General features: G+C 33.7%; 1 protein-coding gene across 6 annotated transcripts in view; it reads left to right on the top strand.

Moving 5' to 3' along the window:
• Positions 1-698: 698 nt before the first annotated feature.
• Positions 699-23686, top strand: part of LOC115881382 (proto-oncogene tyrosine-protein kinase ROS-like) — a 56764-nt gene continuing 33776 nt past the window's right edge. For 4 of the 6 annotated variants that reach the window (XM_030898839.1, XM_030898837.1, XM_030898836.1 and 1 more), the window contains exons 1-11: positions 699-755; positions 2260-2426; positions 3468-3621; positions 6325-6582; positions 14823-14964; positions 15839-15952; positions 16035-16260; positions 18144-18440; positions 21558-21877; positions 22080-22435; positions 23450-23590. In XM_030898839.1, the coding sequence (XP_030754699.1) occupies positions 2305-2426; positions 3468-3621; positions 6325-6582; positions 14823-14964; positions 15839-15952; positions 16035-16260; positions 18144-18440; positions 21558-21877; positions 22080-22435; positions 23450-23590 (2130 nt within the window). In that variant the 5' untranslated portion in view covers positions 699-755; positions 2260-2304. Of the gene's footprint in view, positions 756-2259; positions 2427-3467; positions 3622-6324; positions 6583-9791; positions 9811-14822; positions 14965-15838; positions 15953-16034; positions 16261-18143; positions 18441-21557; positions 21878-22079; positions 22436-23449; positions 23591-23686 lie in introns of those variants that run through there. The other 2 variants (XM_030898840.1, XM_030898841.1) reach the window with 2 other exon arrangements.

Here is a 23686-nt window from a genome sequence, read left to right as displayed (position 1 = left end):
TTTCACAAGAGTAGCTCTCAATCTGTTTTTTTTATCTGAATAAAAAATATCGGTTATATAATAAAAGTTATCTGGGTGCGCCATCTTAAAAAAATAATGCTTTTAGATTTTTTAAGAAGTGGATAAAGAATTAGATAATTCAGAACCGTAGAAAGAGTAGGTAGGAGTAATTGCAGCATAAGTAATGTTAATGTGTAAATGTGTTGCAGTTAATTTAAATACTTTCCAGATAAAATTTGCGCAAACTGATTTTATATTTATTTATATATTTTAGCTAAACATGTATATTAGTATTAGTCAAAAATATTCATTTTTCGACACGTGCAAGGAGCTCTGTGCATTTTGTTTATTATTGATTACTTACAAGCATATACGCATATATATTGCACGTTGTTGTTTTCATATTTGTCTGGTTTGTTATTAAACATTTCTAAAATATTTTGGAATTCTATAAAACATAAAAACAATTTTCAACTATTTTGACACTATAATGAACTATCTTGGTTGTTTACTTGGTTACATGCTTTAAACTAGACTTACTTTTCTGTGACGCAAAAACTGTTAACATTTATAATAATTTCTGAGAAACTTTTAAAATATTTTTTTCTTTACATTTCTTCCACGTATTGTAATTATTAATAGGTATTTTAAATTAACACAATGAATACTTCTGATAGTTATTTTTTTATTTTCAGTGTATCCAAGGCTGCAAATTATGGAAAGAAGCGTTGACTCAATCCTGTCAAAATGTCTGCGTAAGTAATACATCATTAATTATTTAATTATTACAAAAATATTATAAAATACTATATTGTACCACAGATAATACATAATTTTTGATAAGACATGATTATATGTTATCTGTGATTGTACCTATAACAATAAGTAAAACATTTTTGACCGATGGTGAAGATTGATAACCACCATGAGTGCGAAAATGATCTTTTCTTAAAAAGCCCACATACTACATATTTCAAGGGGAAAACCGCTGTCTTAAATTTTGTACATCTATCTACTTCCTATTAGTAGAATAAATTCCTTACACATCCCTGATACTTACCTTACCATCCTTTTTACCCTTTAAATACCTTTAATACCAGGGGCGTGCGGTGAAATTTTAAGTTAGGGAAGCAATTTTTAACCTATTTGTAATGTTCGATTCGATTCTTCTATCATTTTTTGCAAATTCGTCAATTACGTCATCATAAAAACGTGGATTCTCCGACATGTTTTGGGGAAGTTTAGTTTCGATTGACAACAGCGACGCTTTCACACGAAAGTTTCTCCTGATCCGTTGAATTCGCTCTAACGAAATTTTTTATACGTTTAAGTGTTGCAAAATTGCGTTCTATTGATGAATTTGTGGCAGGCATTGTTAATACTAATTTACACAAGTTTGACACTTCGGTGTAGGCATCTTCTAGCACCTTTGTGTTTTAAAAATTGCATTAGTACTCTAGCGTTATTTTTTGAACTAATGTCATCAGTTTCGTAAATCACTTATAGTTCAGATCGCAGTAACACTCGGTCGAAGAACTATGGCCATAATGAAGAAGAAGAAAAAATTCCTTTATATGCATCAAAATTGCAGAGCTTGAGGAATTTAAAATCATTTAAACCGTTAAATCTACAGTTTATTTGTCGCCGAATATCTGTCCGAGAAAACAAACGCCATCCGTAAGTCTTTTTAATATTTGCCTATTTTTATCCACTAGTTCATTGTGTTGGCGGTGACTAATTTCTAACTGCTTATTAAGGTCGTTTTCAATTCTGGTTTTGCTAAAGACTTAGTGCCGGTTTATCCATTAGGCAAAATAGGCAGTTGCCTAGGGCGTCAGGCTGATAGGGGGCGGCATTTTTTAAATAACAAACTTAAACTTGAATTTTTATTAGTTGAAGGGGGCGGCAAAACCCCCGGGGGGGGGGATTAAACCAATTCTAAAGGACCCGCACCAGTATCCAGGGTGGCCCTCCTAGACCCCCTTGTTACGCCACTGCTCGTTATGTTTTATTTTATTATTTCCACAACAATTCCTCGATAATTTCTTGTACTACCTCGATACTTTTTAAAATTCCTCTACACTTCCCATCCTTTTGTATGATATGCGATTCTCGAGATATTTGTCTCCATTGGGCACAAACTTTTTCTCAAGTTATTTTCATCGAAAAAAAAGCATTGCAAGTGCATAGTACTATCGGAAAAAATAGTTTTATTCGAAAACTGAAAGTCGTGCTTTATATCAATTTTTTCTATTACAGAATGTGACGTCAGATCGCCTCAGTCACAGAGAATTGCACTGCGTAATGGGATGCAACGATGCCACCGCAAAATATTTCGCAAAAATGCGCGAAATCTTAGGTAGTCCACCTGCACCGGCTTTGTTGGATAATTCCTTAGAAGCCACATCTTTGAAGTTAGAATGGAGGTAATAACCACGAATACCATAATGTTCTATTTTATTTAAATGTAACAAGCAGTCATGATCTACGCAGTCATGAATGCTTTGTTATGTCTACCATCGGAACCAATATAATGTCTCTTTAAGGCTGGATAACAATTTGGTTCATGAGTTCATGGGGCTTATTTATTACAATAAGATACAATATTTGGTTTGTTTTTGCTTGTAACATACTTAATTTAATGTAAAATTGACGTCTTTTTAGTTTAAAAAATATTATTTCTCCAAAAAATCCTAATGGGTATTTCGCCACTGCAAGAAAATCTACAAAATAAAATAGTTCTTTAAAATCAAAGAAGGGATTGCCATACATTTCTAACATCTACAGATGCATGAGCAATACATTTATTTTTATTAGATTGTATTAAAAAAGCCTTTTTTATTTTTCTTTTTTTTTAATATATTTTATAGATTTTCTTGCAGTGGCGAAATACCTATATAGGATTTTTTGGAGAGATGAATCCGCCACATAAGCATTTTAAAAAATATTATTGTTTTTACTATGGTTAAAAAAAGTATTTCATGATTTACTCTAATTCCACAATGCAAATAAAACACATTTGTACTACATAAACCATAATAAAATTGACCAAATTGCCAACTATATTGTCAAGATAAATGATAGCGTAATGAAGATAAATTGATGTATCCATGAAATTATTGCTAAAGTGCAATCGCTTTCAGTTAAAATATGTTCATTGATAAACTTAATTTTAATTCGTATAAAGGATAGAATCATTCTGAATATTATTTCAATAATAATCGTTCATATTTTATTGAGTTAAATATTTTAGTATTTAAAAATAATCTGTAATTATTATCTGTTTTTATCATATGGTATTTTAAAACTGTTAAAAGAAAAATTAACTTAAAGAATAAAATTCATTAATATAAAAATACATTTTAATTAAATAGCATAGAGAAAATTAACCAGTAATAAAAGTAAATATAAAACTCTGCTCTGGATATAGTAGGTAACTAATAATAAGTATAATTATTAATGTTTAGGTTTCCAAAAGCTACCGGAACAAGACTGAGCTATCATATACAATGGCGTTATGAAGAATTAACAGCCTCTTGGCAGTATTCCAGAAATGCCACTTGGGACCCAGAAACCAGCAATTTTTTAGTTAAAGAGTTGCAACCTTATACGAAATATCGGGTAAGTTAAATATAGGCTTTTTACATCCTTAATTCATGGAATTCTAGAACCGGAATTATTTAGTGAGAGCGAGATCTTGCGGTCTTGGTTTTCGTCTTGTACAAAAAGCAAGACCAAGAGCAAGACTAGCGTTTTATCTGCAAGGCCAAGACCAAGGCCGACCAGTGCAAGACTGAGACAAAACCAGGACCAGCATGCAAGACTCTTGCGGTCTTGCAATTTTTATATTTTTTATTTACATGTTATTTTTCATAAATAATGATCAAAAAAATATCGAAACTATCCTCCGAAACTAGTAGTACGATAATAAAAAGGATTGGAAAGAAGAAACGCTTAGTCAGCATATTCAGCATATAAAAGACTATATCATAACGTGGTTAACTTCCGTTGCACATCATAATACGACCACCAGCAAACTCCATAAGACGACCCATGGTGTCATTGATGAGGTGCAACGGAAATTGTTCCAATTTTCCTATACCCCAGTATCCTTCAGGCAGAAATTTACGCTATCGAAAGATGCGTACAATTTATCTTAGATAGAAACTATCGAAAACTGGAAATTGCCATCTTATCCGATAGTCAAGCAGCACTAAACGCGATCAACTCAGTAACTATCAATTCGAAGTTGGCCAAAGAATGCCTAGAGAGGCTCAACAAATTAGGCAAAGAAAATAAGGTCCTCCTACTCTGGGTGCCTGCTCACCAAGGAATAGAGAGCAATGAAAAAGCAAATAATCTAGCTAGGAAAGGAGCGAACACTCCCCACTAACTGGACCAGAACCGTTCTGTTTTCCAAACGAGAACCAACTGAAAGCGGAACTGAAGAATCTGGAAGACTCTATCCGTAACTTGGAATGGGTGTCCTCCAACGGTCTAAGACACTCGAAAATGTTTCTCAGAACTTAAGAGCGAGAAAAATCCTGAGACAGTGTCCTGTTAGAAACCCCGTAACAATCCGAAAATTGTTTTTACTTAAATCAAGGAAAAGAACGTTTTCGAGTGTCTTACTCCGTTGGAAGACTCAATTCCAAACCAAACTCCGTAAATAAAAATGACCGTTGTCCCATAAAATATTTATATGGTAAAACAATTTTTGCCGGATCAGCTAGTATGATATAAAAAGTCATTCATTGATTCAAAATTATTGTTTTAATTTTATTCAAATAGTGGTTTTACGAGATTTGCAATAAAATATTGAAAATTAATGTTGATTCGTTATAGGAAGACTTCGGTAACATATTCTGCAGATAAAAATAAGTAAAAAACTTTGTATAAATGTACGTCCTAAAATGCATCGTTTCGGAAATACAGGGTGTAGAAGTTTTATTTTTTTTTCAAATATTTTCAGAATGAACGTCGATATTTGGATGAAAATTGGTATCTGGATATTTTTTACATGAGAAATTTTATTTTAACATTGAAATTTGAATGTTAAAATAAAATTTCTTCTTCTTCTTCTTCCCACTTGTAGCCACACTACCATCTAAATTTAAAACATTTGCAATAAATTAAAACAATATTGTTGAACAGGTCAGTAACTTATACGGCAATATTCGGTATGTTCTGTCAAGAAAATCCTCGAGAAAATCTTTTATACGAATATGGTTTATAGTTGACGGTTACCATAAATCACATATTCATATAATATAGACAATACCAGATGCGTCTCAAAACTGGCCCACCCCTATAACTTTTTTTCTTTTTTCAGATAAAAAATCGAGATTTGGTATATTAATATATGACATAAATTAGGATTAATTGAAACATTTTCGGTCACTTCCGGTTTCACCGGAAATGAATACAACTATTAGTTTTTAAATGGTACCCTCGGTGTTTTGTTGCTTTATTCAATAGAAAATGACGCTCTGAATAGAATGACATATCATATGTCAACTTTTGACATTTTTAAATATGGTTTATTTGAAATTGCAACATGCGATTCATAACGAAAATTTGACTCGAAATACCAAGTGTGTAATACCAAATTATTCGTAAAAAAATGCTTTTTCCAAATATGGTAATGAGCCACCCTCGTTCCGTTTGAAAAAATTGAGATATGATTAAAAATACGATTTGTGCATCTTTTACAAAGGCAGGATAAGACACTATTGATTAAAAACGAGTGTTTTTACCACAGCCATGGCACTCTAGATGGAAATCTAAAATTCAATTTTATTTTAAGCGAAAATGTCAAAAGTTGACATATGATATGTCATTCTATTCAGAATGAAATTTTCTATCGAATAAAGTAAAAACATACCGAGGGTGCCATTTAAAAAACCAAAATTTGTAGCCGTTTCCGGTGAAACAGGAAGTGGCCGAAAATACTTGAATATCAATCAATCTTAATTTATGTCATATACTAACATACCAAATCTCGTTTTTTATCTGATAAAATAAAAAAGTTAAAACTTTTAAGACCCTTTTCGCACCCGGTAGATATAAAGTATTCATTTTATTAATAAATAAAAAATGTTATGTGTTATTTCTAGAGTTCCGTACCTCAAAAGGAAAAACGGAACCTTTATAGTGTAACATTGTTAGCCATCCGTCTGTCTGATCAAGACCAAGACCAGTCTTGCTTATCACTATCCATATAATAAACATGATAATGAATGTCAGCTGTTATTAAGCAGTTAAATAAATATTTTTTAAGTTTTTTGTATCGACTTTTAAATTACTGTTCTCCCTCTTTTCCAGTTCCGAGTGGCCCTGAACCTGGGCCACCACGGCCACCTCGGCGAGCCCATCTTCTCCGAGCCAAGCGTCGTGATCGCCACCCTGGCCTCGGGGCCGCCCGCCTCGCCGCCCGTTCACCTGCGCGCCGCCCCCGTGGACGCCCGCACGGTCAGCGTCAACTGGGAACCCGGTCCCTTCCCGCACGGCCCCCTCCTCTCCTACGTGCTCCAGATCGTCGACGACGACAACGGGGGCCCGGCGCCCCTCGTCGAAGTCAAGGTGCGCTGCTGCCGTGCCTGCGTATTATAATAGGACCTAAGATCCTATCGCTATCTTTGTTCTTTTGTGCGGTGTGACCTTTGACCGCCGCACTTTGCATTTTTTATTTGCTTCGTACTGTAATTTTTGTATGTAGTTTAGTAAACAGTGGTGGAGGACTAATGGTTGTAGTACCCGTATTGTTACGGATTCCGTAGGTTCTCAATTTAAAACATACAAAAAAACATTTAAATTAATTTATTCTAGAACTATAAATACAATATATAATTAAATACAAATACAATACCAAACCAAACACATTATAATTAAAATAATGCTTTGTCCGATTTTCTACCCAAGTAGCATTTTCACGACTTGCGACCACATGTTTACTAAACACAACGTTGGATTAGTTACAAAAAATAGTTAGCTCCCTACCTTTGGTATTAAAATAAATTTAAACGTTTTTATAACGTTGTGCCGACGTTGGAGTAGTACTACAGCAAAGTAGAAGCTTCTGCGACGTCGAATAAACGTTGTCTTGTAACCTTTTTTGCTTAAGCGATCTTTAGGTGATTCGGACAACGTAGTTACAACGTTGGACAATATAGAGTTTTCCGACGTCAGTTTCAGGACCTATTCCAACGTTATGCAAACGTCGTCTGTTTTACTAATTCCAACGTTGTTTAGATTTCCTTATTCTTACGTTGGTAGGACGTCGAGTCACTACCTTTTTGCAACTGTATTGAACCATAACCTTAAATCTTAAATTTTCACTTCATTGTTCTGTTCAGTCAGACAGTTCAGTGCTGTTTTTGTTTTTATAAAAAAAAACTTAATTAAAATGGGACATAAGAAAGGTACATATAAAACTAAATTTAAATATACATCGACATATATTACCGATAGTTTATCCACTCCCTCGTTTATTTAGATTATAGAGGGCGGCACAAGCTAGACTCTAGGATGACTAAATTAGGCAATCTTGCGACTAGTATACTACCTGTTAAGGCCGAACTGCGACTTTATTAGTCCAGTATGCGACTACTCGAACTACTCCATCTTAATCTCCAAAACAACAAAGTGAAAGCCGCCATGTTGTTAAATAAGAAAAATGTTTCGTTCCTAAAATGGCAATTCCTGCTTTTTGAATACATTAACTTGAAATATTTGACCCTAAAAAACACGCGGAAACAATTTTTTCGACTGCGAATAAATTATTCTCATTTTACTAAAAAAAAAATTCAAGAAAATTTTTAAAACTTCTTTAATTTTAAGGCCCATTAGTATTTTTCAAAGTAGAAACAATACATTTATCAATAAAGTTGTTTGCGTTTTTTCTAACTTTTTTGCCTTGGGTAACGAGTTACAGAGTCGGTTAAGGTGTTTCAATAATTATGATCTTCAAACATCCTCCACACTTAAATACTTTTGTTTTGTTTTCCTTCACTGTCATCTGACATATGTCTCTAACTAAATCCTAAAAATAATATTTTTACTATAATTATCCCAAGTTAGGATAAAACGCGACTTAGACGCCATATTAGTTTTGTATTTCTGTAAATTAGGATTTTAAACAACGTTGCAGTTTGTACTAAATTAGGCTTCTAGCCAACGTCGGTATCCAACGTCGTTTCGACCCAAAAATGATTCTCCAAACTAGTGCAGACTAGGGTTGGCACGAGGTTGTACCGACGTTGCGCCCCGACGTATGGTCGCGTGACACAACGTTGTCCCGACGTCCAAATGCTGCTTGGGTAATTCCTTCGCCAATTATTTGGCAATTCGTTTATTTCAAAAAATTGCCTGTTTAAAACTCCTCATTTCGAGCGATACTCGCTTTAAATACCCTAACGGATATTCTAGTAATTTCTGTTCCAGAATTCTTTTTCCTTCTGGTAATTTCTATTACTACATCCGAGGTTTTCCTATACCGCCCAAGAGATGGCACAGAATTCGAATCTCTTGACACTATTATAGAGCAGAGCCCGAATTCTGTAACTTAAAAAACGCTAAGCGCTTTGAGATGCTCAGCGTATATGACGATAATTTTCGCTTAGAGCGTACTTAACTACCGATTTGGGTATTCTCATCGGACGCGCTTAGCGTCTTTACCGATTGCGCTAAGCAATTTGAAAACAGCTGACAAGAGATATGAACAAGAGAAAATTATTTCTGTTTTTATTTGCGGTTGTTCTTAGCAACCGCTATAGCAGCGCCAGATCGCGTACAACGGATCGCCAAACCAATTTCGCGACCCAAAATTTTGACGGGCATTCCAGACTAAATTTATTTCCTTTATCTATGTTCGTATAACAAGAATAATAACATATCCGTAGAAAAATAGGTTGACATTACTCTAGAATAGGTTATGAAATTCACGTAACATTCACATATTTTCCAGATTTTACTATTAGATACCTAAGAAATTGCGATGCTACCAATATGTGCTCAACGCGTATCCAGAAAACGATTGCAGTACGAATCGAACGAGAATACCAAAATCGACTGCTTGGCGTTTCGCTAATCGAATACTTTCGCTTACCGCTTTGAAAGCGTAACGGTGTTATGTCGAAGTTCCAGAATTCGGACGCAGTTATAATTGAACTATGCTTATTTAAAAAGAACCAAGCTACAAGATAATTAAGTTAAAGATACCAAAAGACAGAGAGCGGTTTAATTAACGTTCATAGCTTACGTTGTCTAAAAAGATCCAACTGCTACCGTTACTAGAATGCCATCTTTTAGCCAAAAAATGCCATGTTAGAAAAACTGCAAATTCCATATATCTATAAAACCAACCAGGGAATAATTTATTGAAATCGTGGCTTGGATACTTTTACATTTTATAGATTGTATGGATGTGTTGTTGATATTTTGATGTTTTTTCGCATTTTAATTTATCTTATCTTATTTTTTTTCGCTTATTAGTAAAGATAGTACCTTGAGATTTATGCCAAACTAGCTACTATCCCCTTATCATAACTTAGAGAAAACAAAATTACTAGAAAATGTTCCATTTTATCTACGTATGAGATATAGTCCACCACTGACTCTGAGTAATTACCAATTAATCTATAGTTTCCATTAATTACTAAATAGCCCTCGCAACCGCAACTTTTTTTTGCTTTAATTATTACTTCTCACTATCAGTAATATTCTCTTTTTAGATTATGTTTAGATTAATCCACATTATTTGCACCACTAGAGAACTATTTCTGCAGCACTAGGCACTAGCTAAACCTTTAAGTAAATTATACATTATACAACCTTAGAATAGCAACTTTATATCCCTAATTCCTACTCTTCTCTTATATGTTCTAACATTCTTTGTGTTTTACTAATCTTAACACACATGCATGAATCTTCTAGCTAATATGCTTAACAGATAATAACTGTACACAATAATTAATCAAAATTAATTTAAAAAAATGATATAAAAATTAATAAAAAAAAACTAACCAAAGGAAGCCTTATAAATAAAAACTTAAATAATTAAATATACAGGATGAGTCTTAAATAAGTGCAAATATTTTTAGAGCGGGTAGATCTCGATAAAAGAAACATATTTTCTCTTTACCGTTTTTCAAATAAGTCCAAAATAACCAACTAATTCTATTTTGAAACTTTCCAGAAAAATATATATTTGTTTGCTTAATCACTGTTCTTTTCTGGATTTTCTTCCTTGTAAATTTAATCTTCTCCCTACGTTGCCATATTATCAAGAAATTATGTCTTAAAACTAAAAAAAAAATCCAAAAAGATTTTAATCTACGACAATGTCATTATGACACATTTAACATTGTCATTTGGAGGTCATTATGGCTTTCATAATAGCACTAGTGCTATTATGAATTCATAATAACACGCAAATTTTAAAATAAGAAACAAGCAAAAAACGGTACCTAAATACGTTTATTTATTGTAAACATTAATTATAATATCAGTACAATTGGAAAAAATAATTCCAGACGATGACAGGTGAGTTGAATTTTTAGAAAGTAAATTTATTTCCTGAGTGCTTGAACTTGTTGAAGACCCATCATTGCCAGAAATGTTACCCAAAATATTACATGACACTTTTTTCTTATTTTCTTTGGAATTTTCTATATAGCTCTCTGCCATTGTGTTAGAGTGCCAACCACCATGTCTTTTAACAGTTAATAAATCCACTCCTGAATCTGCAAGCAACGACGCAGACGATCTACGGAAACAATGTCCAGTGTATTGTTGTGGATTTGGAAGACTTAGGAACAATGCTATTTTATACGGCATTTTCCCTAAAGTAATGCCAACGGGTTGCTTAATACATTTTCCATTTCTGTACCCCACAAAAAATCGAGTATGCTCTGTGTTGCTTGGCTGCATAGCTATATATCTTCGAACCATTTCCACCATATTTATTCCTTCAACATTCCCTTTCGTTATAAAAAAATCTCGTGATATCTTTATTTTCGTAAAAGGAATAATGACATTAATGCATTATCCTTCATCTTTAACATTTTGCAGCTGCAGATTTGTCAACTCGATACGCCGGCGCCGCTGCCGGCAGGCTCCCGCAAGTCCCACTATCAATGACACTTTTGTCAGGAAATAAGTTTTATCATCAGCTTCTCCAACAAAAACGAGTTATGTCTTCTTTTCTTAAAATTCTCTATTTTTTTGACCGAAATCCTTCCGATTTTCTTTTTACAAATGCAATTAAATGGACGTACTTACTAATATCTGTATTTTTCTTCACTGATATAACTGAACGTAGCATGGAATAATATACCCAAAGTGATGAATAAATAAATAAAATAAATAAATGCCTTTATTGTCAAAAAATTTTTCAATTTGTAAACAAAGGTAAACTAACAAACAAAGTAAAAAAACAAGGTACACAAACAAACAAACAAAAGATAATACAAAACATTATACAAATAATATTGTCAGTCTTATTGTTAAAATAAACATTTATAAATGTTTATAATGTCAAAGAACAAAAAAATAGAAATAATATTCAAAAATATTTAGCTATAGTTTAAAGTAAAATATCAATGACTTCTAAATAAATTCCTTTCGATGTCATTAGTAAATATAGCAATAGCAAACATTAGACCAGTGTTTACAAGATCAAATTTGATTTTCAAAATATAATTCATTTACGGCGTAGAAAGCCTTGTCTAGGAAATAAGAGTTCAATGCTTTGCGAAATGAAAAAAATGATGTTATGGATTTGATTTCAAATGGCAGGTGATTGTGCATTTTTTTCGAGTTGTATAATATTGAACTTTTAACTAACTCTGAGCGTGGGGTAGGTAGATAAAGATCTTGCTCCGCGTTCCTGAGTGGATAAGTGTGAGATGGCCTTTCTTGAGAAGCTGATACATGCTTACGTATTAGGCAAACGGATTCAAATATAAATAAGGAAGGAAGAGTCAATATTTTAATTTTTTAAAAAGTCCCGGCAATGAGTTCTGCTGTTTAGTCCCAGTGAATATCGAACAGCTCTCTTCTGGAGCCTGAAAATGCGGTCAAATTGAGTCGCACAACACGTACCCCAGAATGGAAGGGCATACCTGAGGTGCGACTCAAAAAGTGCATAATAAACAGTTCTAGCCACTGACAAGTTAAGCTCCTTAGAAACAGGCCTTAATGCAAAACAGGCAGAGCTCAATTTTTTCGACAAAGCTTCGATATGTATGTCCCATTTCAGAGAATTGTCCACAACAAGCCCTAAGAATTTGACAGATTTGACGACGTCAATGGTGGTGTTGTTAAGTACAAAAGGCTGCAACGAGTTTTTATACGACAAAGCTTTAGTTTTAGAAATGTTGAGACTCAGGAGAAGAAACAAAATAGGGCCTAGTACTGAGCCTTGTGGTACTCCACATTCTATTGGCTTGCTAGAAGACAACGTGGTATCCACCCTCACAAATTGACTTCTGGTGCTCAGATACGACTTAAACTATTCGAGAGATGATTCCCTGAACCTTGTTTAGGCTGGAGTAAACTTTATTAAGGAGGGAAAACATAGCGTCATTTGTGGACTTGTTGCTTAGAAATCCAAATTGATATTCAGTAAGTATTTTGTACTTAAACAGAAAAGATACCAGCCTTCTTTTAACCAACCTTTCTATAATCTTAGATAGCGTTGGAAGGAGTACAATTGGGCGATAGTTAGAAGCTTCATCTTTGTCTCCTCCTTTATGCAGAGGAATGATTATTGCCGTCTTAAGACATTTTGGAAAAATACCATTTTGGAACGACATGTTTATTAAAGTTGTTAGGTGATTCAGAGTGCTTTCTGGCAGATTCGAAAACATTTTTAAAGTTAGCCCGTCGGTCCCAGAAGAGGATTTATTTTTGATGGTATTAATTGTACTGCGAAGCTCTTCTAAAACTACGGGCGAAAAAAAGAAACTGTGTAAGTTTACAATATCATTAGAGAGATAAGAAAGTGGAGTATAAGGAGGACATATGGTATTAGTTAAGTTTTTCGCTACATTTACAAAGTAATCGTTAAGGTTCTCAGGTGAGGTAGAGATATTGCTAGACGAAGAAGCTTTGTTTCTCAACTCATTCACAATAGACCATGTTTCTTTAGAAACATTACCAGAATTGACTATTCTCCTATTATAATAAAGGTCATTAGCGGCTCTTATGATAAATTTTTCTGTATAGTTTTACGTAATTGTGGAAGAAGAGACTGTCTGAGAATTTTTTAAGTGAGATAATGAACGCATGTTTTTAGAAGATATGCGTAGACCTTTAGTGGTCCAAGGTTTATTATGCTTATTTTTGAAACCTTCCTATGTTTCGAAAGATGTTCAAAATATGCCAGGAGAACCTTTTCGTTACTACGATTCCTTTCCCTTTACACCAATCTTCAAGTTTTACATAGGCTTGCTCGTACGTTTGTCTTGATTTTTCGGGAAGTAGGGAATCGACAACGTTTTGCCAATGCCTTCAATATCCGAAGGGACACTTTCAGAATCAGAATCACCCATATTAATATTATTTTTTACTTTTTGCTAAAACTGAACGTTTAATTCAAAATTGAATATCAATAACTGAGTTGTCAAAGTCAAAATGGAAACAATCAACAAGCACGATTACCACGGCGTCGACTAATATGGGCACCTGATAATTTTGAATTTTAATTTTTATGAGGATAGATCGGATATCTCTGATATTTTAAATTAAATCAAATCTCGTGTCGCGTCGTAGATTAAATTTTGAATGGTACACGTTCGATACGAACTTTTTAATGAAACTTGGTGAGGGTGTAACTAAGCTTCTCTAACTGGCTTAACGTCACACACGTTTCATTATGATATTCGCATCGAACTTGCATCATTAATAACTATTAAAAAATCGAAATTTTTTTTCGCGAAAAAAACCTCATAATCCTGTTTCTGTGGTCGAAATATACTACATCTAAAATATTTGCACTTATTTAAGACTCACCCTGTATAGTAAATATATAATTTTACAAATGTTTTAATTTAATTTCAATAAAATACTAAAAGAGTTATAAAAACAGTTTGCCAATATAATCTAGGTGAAAAAACATTACATCAATATAAACAAATCTGGCAATTAATAAACATAAAATAGAGAGTACGTTATTAGATGTAGCTTATATTTTCTTCATGTGTAAAAAAGTGCATAAATGTCATTTTAAAAATGCATTTGATTAATTATTATATATTTAAAATAAACTCAGAAGGAATATTTTTATCAGATCACAAATGATAATAAAAATAAATCATTATATTTAATTATCACACAAGAAATATTAAGATGGATTTTGATCTTGCATCATTAAATTATGATGTAATATTAAGTCAACTTTATTGTGAAAAAAATTGGTTGTTCAGGAAGAAACTGAATATGCAGTTATTTAAGTATTCTCTAAACAAATTTAAAGTCCTACTTCAACGGATTTGATTTCAGCAAAAATATTCCTAAAGACTTAACATAACACTATTTATCCTTAGATTAATTATAGATAAGATACAGATACATAAGAATAGTGTTTGTTTATGTGTACTAAACGTACTGGCATATAGCGCTGGATCGATTTTTGATCCTTCTCCGATCAGAAAATCAACGTTTACCGATAATACTCAAAATGAAGCTTTCTTTGAATAAAGTGATTCTTTTCTCGGCAAAAGTTTTTTGCTCCTGTGGTAGCGAGCTGTATCTTATTATTATTTAGTCTAAGGTTTTACCACGATATTTTCTTTAATTGTGTATTTTTTTGAATTATACAGGATGTTCCATCGACTACGTCATTTTATCTATATCAAAACCTGCAACCTGAAAGAAATTATACTGTTTCTGTTCAAATGAGGAACAGTTATGGTTCTGGACCTCCAGCAACTGTACATGTATCAACTCCGAAAGTAAAACGAGGTAATGAATATTTAAAAGTTTAATATATTTTGTTTTGGTGGGCGGATTTTGATGAATTTTTAGCCAATGTGTAGCTAAATTATTTGACTTTTCAGTATCTCTTTCTAAATCAAAAATGAAAGTTCTCTTCTGTCAATTATACAACAAAATGTTGATATTTTGTTGAAAGTGTGAAGTATCCTGTGGAATATGAAGAGTCAGCAAGGAATATAAAAATAGTTTTATCATCTAGGTACATCCTTTCTCGATAGTTTTTTTCGTTCATCTCAATTGCTTTAAGGCAGGCGGCCACTGCGAGCGTAACTAAACTAAGCTAAGAATATGAAAACAAACGGTAACTAAACGAAAATAAGTTTCATCGGCCACTGGGAATCGCTGCGAAAAATTCGCTGGAACCTGTCCCGAACTAAAACGAGCGAAACTAAACTATTTGAATCTTCGTTCATATATTTTCGTTTAGTTTCGCTCAAGTGGCCGCTGATGCATTTAAAAGTATGGGAGCTGATTTTTACAAATCTTTTCTTCGTTTGGCTTAGTTTAGTTTCGCTCGCAGTGGCCGCCCGCCTTTAGTTTTGTTGGAGATATTCGCTTTTGAAGAATACACTAACATTTTTTTGTAATTTTTATATTAAAACCATACCTTTGCTTTTGGCCCTAGTCAACAAACCTAGTAAGTTGTGATCCCGAAGCAGGCCTTCTTGACATTCGTTTAATTTTCTGACGTATTCCTTTTATTTTTTCACATTTTTCTGATTGTATTTCTTGTAACAGCGTTTTTAAACATCTGACATGGCTACTATCTACTAACACAAATATGTATTTTGTAATACGCATTCCTTATTTTTTAACACCCTGTTCACAAATTTTTACATAGTTGCAGGAAATCCAGAGCCTGTATTAATTTTCGGTACACAATTTGCAATTTTCGAATTGGAAAAGCTGTTGGGTGATGGTATACATCTGTTTCATTCGGAATTATCAATTGAAGGTAAGTTAAAAACGCATTGCTGAATCTAATCCGAGTGAAAATAACAGTATGATTTCAAATTAAACATTGTCATCCCCAATAGGTATAGGAATCCATATTAGCAAACAGCTGCTTTTCATATCAGATGTCAGTGGTACTGTTTGGCGCTTACCCATTGAACAGGAGACCAAGAACAAAACCAAGATCCTTACTTCCGACCAGATCGATTTCTTCCCTTTGGACTTATCAGTCGATTGGCTCAACGATCAGCTCTATATTTTGGGTGAAGTCGCTCCAAGGAAAAGTCCACCGAGATATATAATTAAAAGGTAATAATCTCTATACCGGGTGCATCTCAAAAGTGGCTATCCCCTATAACTTTTTTATTTTTTCTGATGAAAAAAACGAGATTTGGTATGTTAGTATATGACATAAATTAGGATTAATTGACGTATTCAATTATTTTTGGTCACTTCCTGTTTTACCGGAAATGACTACAAGTTTTGATTTTTAAATGGCACTCTTGATATATTTCTACTTTATTCAATAGAAAATGAGACTCTGAATAGAATGACATATCATATGTCAACTTTTGACATTTTTGCATGTGGTTTATTTGAAATTGTAACATGCGGTTCATAACGACAATTTTACTCGAAATACTAAGTATGCGGTACCAAATTATTCGTAAAAAATGCTTTTACCAAATATGCTAATGAGCCACCCTCGCCTCGTTCCATTTGAAAAAATTGAGATATGATTAGAAATACGATTTGAGCATCTGTTAACCGGCCAGGACAGGATATGAAAAAGATTAGACGATCAAATATATTTTTCCAAGGCTCCTTGAATAAAAATTAGTGTTTTAACAAGCCATGGCACTTTAGATCGAAATTTAAAATATTTTTTTTTTTGAACAAAAATGTCAAAAGTTGTCATATGGATAATATGTCATTCTCTCGGTCATTCTACTCAGAGTGTCATTTTCTATCGAATAAAGTAGAAATATACCTAGGTGTGTATTAAATTGTGCTATTTAAAAATCAAAAGTTGAAGTCATTTCCGGTGAAACAGAAAGTGACCAAAAACAATTGAATACCGTCAATCAATCCTAATTTATATACTACCATACCAAATGTATTTTTATCTAAAAAAATAAAAAAATATAGGGGTGAGCCGTTTTCGAGACGCACCTAGTATACAGTTCATACCAAATAAACTTTTAGTCACGTGATTAAGCTTGACTGGCACAACATTGCCCACTTTTATATATTTTCTTTTAATCAAAATATTTTAGGAATTAAAAAAATAAATTCATTATAAATATATAAACAGTTATTATTTACATCAACATAAAGAGTGCTAGAGAGTGCACAATTGCTACCGCTTTCCCATTCAAAATACTCTAATAAAGTTGCGATGAGTTTTTTACGGCTATTAAGTTATCTTGTACCTATTTCGGACTAAAAAAGGTTCTAAAAAGAACAATGTCCGACTGCAAGGTCTGCCAGTAAACATTTTCAAGCTTAAAGTATCACAACACTATTTATAAACAGCCATATTAATACTCCCATAAATATATTAACTTCTAGATCATCTAGTTGTAAGTTTTGGTACCTACGGAAGTAAAGTAGTTCCTGGAGAGATCTTATATTAAGAATCCATTTCACTATTTCGAAAAAGTAGCAAAATAAACGTTCGGCCTTTAACGTTCGTATGTAAAACTGGCTAGGTATTTTTACACAAATGGAGAAGAAAATTAAAGATTGAGGATTATACTATATCCGTATTGCAGCACATTTTTTTCATTTAGATCATTTAGAAACTTCTGTATTTTTAGATTTTGATGGTCAAACATCAACAAAATATTCCTTATGTTTGGACAAAATTTTCTCGAAAATAACAACATAATTTAAAATTCCGTTACAATACGGAAATAGATTGAAGTGTTGTGATTACAGTGATATATAATTTATATGGTTTTGTAACAAATTGCTCGCTATTTTATGGCAAATGCTGAAGCTCTGCAAAGCATTAATTAAAGTACGTGTGTTTGGAATTTTAAGTGTTTACACGACAGGATCGGGCTAAGCCTTAGGCAGATTTCTGAAGTATAATAGATATTTCCTTCGCCCACACTCCCACTTTACCCGACCTCTGAGAGCGACCTGAAAGTACAGCGTAATAAACTCTTAACAAAATTTTCTTCTAGGTGTAATCTGGATGGTACTGGTCTAACAGTCGCCTTGGCAGGACTAACCACCAGACCAAACAACATGGAAATAGACCCGTGCAACGGTTACTTGTTATGGTCGATCCGGGAATCCCCTGCAGCGGGGATATACAAGTTGGACATTTCTGATATTAGCAACGGCATCAAGCACGAAATCAAGCCCGAGAAAATATTAAACGGTTCGCACTTGGGAGCTTTCGTGGTGGATTATATGAATTTTCTGGTTCTTGTATCGAACCAGAAATTAAACACGATATTCTCCGTTACTTTGGATGGGTAAGTAAACACTTTCTTATTATTTTTTTATTTTTTTACCTGTGTTGCCGTAGATCTTATGTTTTTTAACTCAACACTAAAAAAAGTTTTTACTTTTATTTCGCGAAAAATAACTCATATGTTTTCGAGGTTGTTCATGGGCTCAAAATAAACCAGCCCCAAAAATATTTACAGTTATTTGAGACTCGATCGACTTTTATAAAAACTACCCTTTATACAGGGTGGTCCGAATTGTATTCCGGAAACTTCGGCAGCACATTCTGCAGATAACAATAAGTAAATTAATTTGTACAAATGTATGTCTTAAGATTCGTAGTTTCGGAGATAGAGGGTGTAGAAGTTTAATTTATATTTCGATTTTTTCCAAATAATTTCTGAAGTAACGTCAATATTTGGATGAAAATTGGTGTCTGGGGTTTTTTGACATTCAAAATTTGATTTTGGTGTCAACATGACTCCTGTTTGAAGGGGGCGCCACCTACATATGTTTTAACTGTTTTGAAGAGAATAACTTTTCGTCCGTACCTGTAACCTGTATAAAACTACTGAGTGAAAAAATATACATTTCCGTGAATTTTTACGCAAAAAATGTTTCTTGGTAAAATTCGCTATGACCAATCGTTCTCAAGATATTTAAAATGGAAATAGTCAATACATGTCATTATTGACAAAAAATAAACAGGTTGAGAGTAGATGGTTATTTGACTAAAATAATAAATTTGGAAAATTTTTATTTTTTCAAATTAATCATAAATTTTTCTACGAAAAAATGATGATAGAACAGTTTTTGTTCAATTTTTGGCACAAAAACATTTCAAATTTATGTAAAGTCAAAAAATTCCCAGACACCAATTTTCATCCAAATATTGATGTCACTTCATAAATTATTTAGAAAAAAATCGAAATAAATATAAAACTTGTATACCCTGTATCTCCGAAACTAAGCATTTTAGAGCACACATTTATTACAGTTGAGGGTTGGAACCTTTGGTGTTATACAGCAAAATAGAACACTAAATCACCACAATACACCAAAACACTTTTACTTTTACACTGGACGCGCGTTTCGCTAACCATGTTAGCATCATCAGCAGATGATTATAAACTAAAATACAATCTACAATTGGAGCGTTTATATACTCGCTCAGTGGGCACAGAGTGGGCGTGGCAAGATCTAGCCAACCGAGTCAGAACCCACCGAGCGTAACAGTTAGATTTCCGCCACTAGAGTAGTAGGAACAAAGAACTTGAAGAAATTGGACTGTTGTCTCTGTTCATACTATCTTTACATTTATTAATTCTGATGCTTTCATATGCATCTAATTGCCTGTAATTTGAGACTTGTTTAAGTAATTTTAAGTTATTAAGATCTATACAATGTTCTTTATCAACAATATGTTCGGCAACGCAAGATTTATCAGGTCTACCATATCTTATCTGAGCTAAATGTTCTTTAAATCTAGTTAATATTGATCTTCTAGTTTGCCCAACATATTTCTGATTACAGTCTTTACAAGAAATTTCATAAATACCCGACCTTTCCAGTAGAGGTGTTTTATCCTTTGGATTACCTAATAATTGTTGTAATTTATTATTAGCACTATACACAAGTTTATAATTGACATTCTTAAAAATTCCTTTTAGACCACGAGATAACTGTCTATCAAACAGTATTTCTAATAAGAAATCAGAAAAAGTATTTCTAATAACTAATACAATCTAGAAATGATAATCTCTGTCGTTGTTCTCAATTTCATGTGTAAATTTAATGGAAGGAAAACGATTATTTAACTTAGAAATAAAATTATCTATGGTGTCTGAATATGTGTCAAACACAGCAAAAATATCATCCACATACCTAAACCATACTCTTGGAAAAAACTGAAACTGATTCTTAGCCTCCACTTCAAACCTGCTCATGAATAAATTAGCCAAAAATGGAGACATTGCTGTACCTTCCCGCTGTTCAAAAAAGTTGTTATTAAATTGAAAACAATTTTGTTTCATACATAATGATGTAAGCTCAATATATTCAATCACAGTTTTGTTGTCGAGACCATTTGCGTTCAGTAATTCCTTCAAGTAGCCTAAAGTGTGTGGAATCGGAACACTTGGGAACAACGAAGATACATCAAAGGAGACCAAAATTTCACCTTCATGCAATGTTATATTTTTAATTTTGTTAATGAATTCAATATTATTTTTAACTGAGAAAGAAGGTTCATGGTTAGGTAAATTTTCGAACTCCCTTGATAACCATTTTACCAAATTATAAGTCGGAGAACCTACAGCCGAAACAATTGGGCGCATAGACTTGTCCGGTTTATGAATTTTTGGCAACGCATACAATTTTGGTAATGAGGGATTGGATACTTGCAATTTTCTCTTTAAAGAAAAATCAATAAGGTTGTTACATTCTTTTAAAGTTTTTTTAACATCTGTTGTCATCTTAGACAAAGGATTCTTTTTCAATTTTGTGTAAGGACCATTATCGATTAAGTTGTTAACCTTATCATAATAGTCCTTTTTATCTAATATAACAACCTTATTTCCCTTATCAGCTTTTAGGTAGAAACAATCTTTGTTACGCAAACTCTTGACAATATTGTGCTCCTTGTTAGATTTTAATGATTTACTTGAAACGATATTTTTTGATAACTGATTTATACAAACCTCTTTTGTAAATACCTTAGAAGCCTCGGGTAAGTGCTGAATAGCAGTTTCAACACCCACGACGATTTCCTCCAAAGCGCTACCAGAGTTGGGCAATGCAAACTTTAAACCTTTGTTTAATAAACTGAACAATTTACATACATTTATAAGAACTTTTTTATTTATTTTTATCTGCAGAATATGCTGCCGAAGTTTCCGGAATACAGTTCGGACCATCCTGTATATTAAAATAATGTTAAGACTGAAAATTTTATGGCACATACACTGAGCAAAAAAATACAGCATTCTATTTGAAACACTCTTATCCCTGAAAATATTTTTAAAATGGAAATCTCAAATAGGAAAACTGATATTCAGCTTTTTCGGAACACTGGGTCGTCCTCTATATCATTCATTATTGCCTATTAAGGATTTATTAAGAAATAAATAAATTATCATTTTTAGAAAAATCGTAACCAACATTCGCAAGAATGTCATAGTACCAAAAATGAAACACGTCATCTCCCTTGCTACGGTCAACGAAAGATTCTACTGGACAGATGGAAAGTCAGTCTACTACGAAGAATACCATCCAGGTAGGCAGCTCTATTTTAACAACCAGATGTCACATTTGGGCAAAACGCAGTACAAGAAGATATTTATTAATTTGCCTAGCACCCAGCCCTGGCCCATACCCAGGAACCCTCCCATAAATCTGCAGGCTGTATTTGGTACGACCATGGCAAAAACGAAATGGAGTCCGCCGCATTTGCTGGGACTACAAGGCAAGTTATTTCTAAATACAGTTAAACCTTTCGGTTTAAATGTGCCAAATAAATAAACAATACTTAGTAAAACTAGTGATACTTTAAAGTCAAAATTTCAACACTGAGGACAACATCAGTTCAAAAAGATGATATATTTCATCATTCGTTAAACTTTACTTAGAGGACTGATATCCACTATTATTTTACTTACTTGTTACAGGAAAAGCAGCTTGGCAAAACTGGTCTTACGAAATTTCAATTCAGAATTTAATAAACGGTTCTATATCAACTTACACCACAAATTCCACGTCATTTAGTTTAAACGATCTTACGGAAAACACTGAGTATCTTCTTAGAGTGCTGGCCTATACTAAATATGGCAAGAGTCCATGGTCTTCAGAGTTCAGAGGTAGCACTTTGGAGAAGGACAGGAATCCTGTATTTTTGTGGTCTGGCATAGAAGGTCTATTCAAATCAGATTCTACTATAGAGAATGTGGAAACTTTAATACACAAGAGTGGAATGGGAAATATTGCTTTCACTGGAGTCTCGTGGTATCAAGACCAACTTTACATGGTAAGCACATATTTTCAATCACATATATTATTATATTTCTTTCTGGGATCGAAATATGGTTAGGTTAGATTAGGTTGCTGGTGTTTGGGATCATGTTCGATCCCTCAGTCGTAGGCCTTGGGCCCATTGTGATACCCCTGTATTATTGTACCAAACCTTCCTCTCATTCTTTCTTTGCGTTAAAGCATTTCCAGCTGTTTGCAAAGTTCCTAATGTCACTGATGTTGGCTTCTGCTGCTTCCTCTAGTCCTTCCAAAAAACATTGCCCTAACATTTAAAAGCGTCGGTATTCCAGTGCCGGACAGTGACACAGTAGATGCTCTATGGTTTATTCTTCCTCTCCGCATTATCTGCAGTAGTCGTCATTGGAAATCTTCCATCTCACGAGGTTTACTCCCGTTACGCACTTTCCAGTGATGACATCTACAATTATGCGTACTAGGTTCTTTTTGTACTCTAGTAGTCGTTTTGTCTTTTTACTATCTACCTTACTTATACCTTATCTACCTCTATCTTTACATATCTACCACTGGCCACAATCTTCGAGCTGTAGCGCAGTTCTCACGGTGCGGCGTTGAGTCACAGTCCCTTGTTGCGTAGCCTTGATGGAAGTTTCCATAGCTTCCTTCAGTGTGTTGATCGTCACAAGTGGTGGATCACCTGCCACGGCCTCTCCTCTGGCCCCTCCTTTAGCGAGGTTGCCCACCACATTGCTGTGGTTCCCAGCACAGATTGGCCCCGCCTTGACGCAGCCAGGACGGTGCTTCTCGACAGTCCATCACAGTTTTGGATCTCGCTGATAGCATGGTGATGCTTCTTAAAGCGCCAACGATATTCCCTATTGGTCTATCAGCGATTTTCTCTCGTATACAACTGGTCGCTTCCTTTATAGCGTACACTTCTGCTTGTAGGGCATACAGCCATCCGAAATACGGGTCGAAATATACTACCCCTAAAAATATTTCCACTTATTTAAGACTCACCCTGTATAATAATTATACACTTTTTAAACAGGTTAGTAATAATAGCCACGTGGTATGGTACAACTTGACCTCCCATAAATATGGTAGACTAGCCGACATGGATTCTGTTGGTAGCATCGCAGTAGACTGGATTGGGAAAAAACTGTATTGGTCAAATTTGAAACAACAACTGGTAAGCAAGATAAATTTTCAAATTATCTACTAATCTACTTATAGAGAATATTATTACCTAAGCTTGTAATAAAATGAATGCATTTTTCTTCCAAAT

The sequence above is a fragment of the Sitophilus oryzae genome, unplaced genomic scaffold (genome assembly GCF_002938485.1).
Source record: "Sitophilus oryzae breed Bouriz unplaced genomic scaffold, Soryzae_2.0 scaffold_1717_pilon_pilon, whole genome shotgun sequence".
NCBI classification, from domain to species: Eukaryota; Metazoa; Arthropoda; class Insecta; order Coleoptera; family Curculionidae; genus Sitophilus; species Sitophilus oryzae.
Note: the sequence above shows the minus strand (reverse complement) of the source record. Positions and strands in the feature narration are given on the sequence as shown.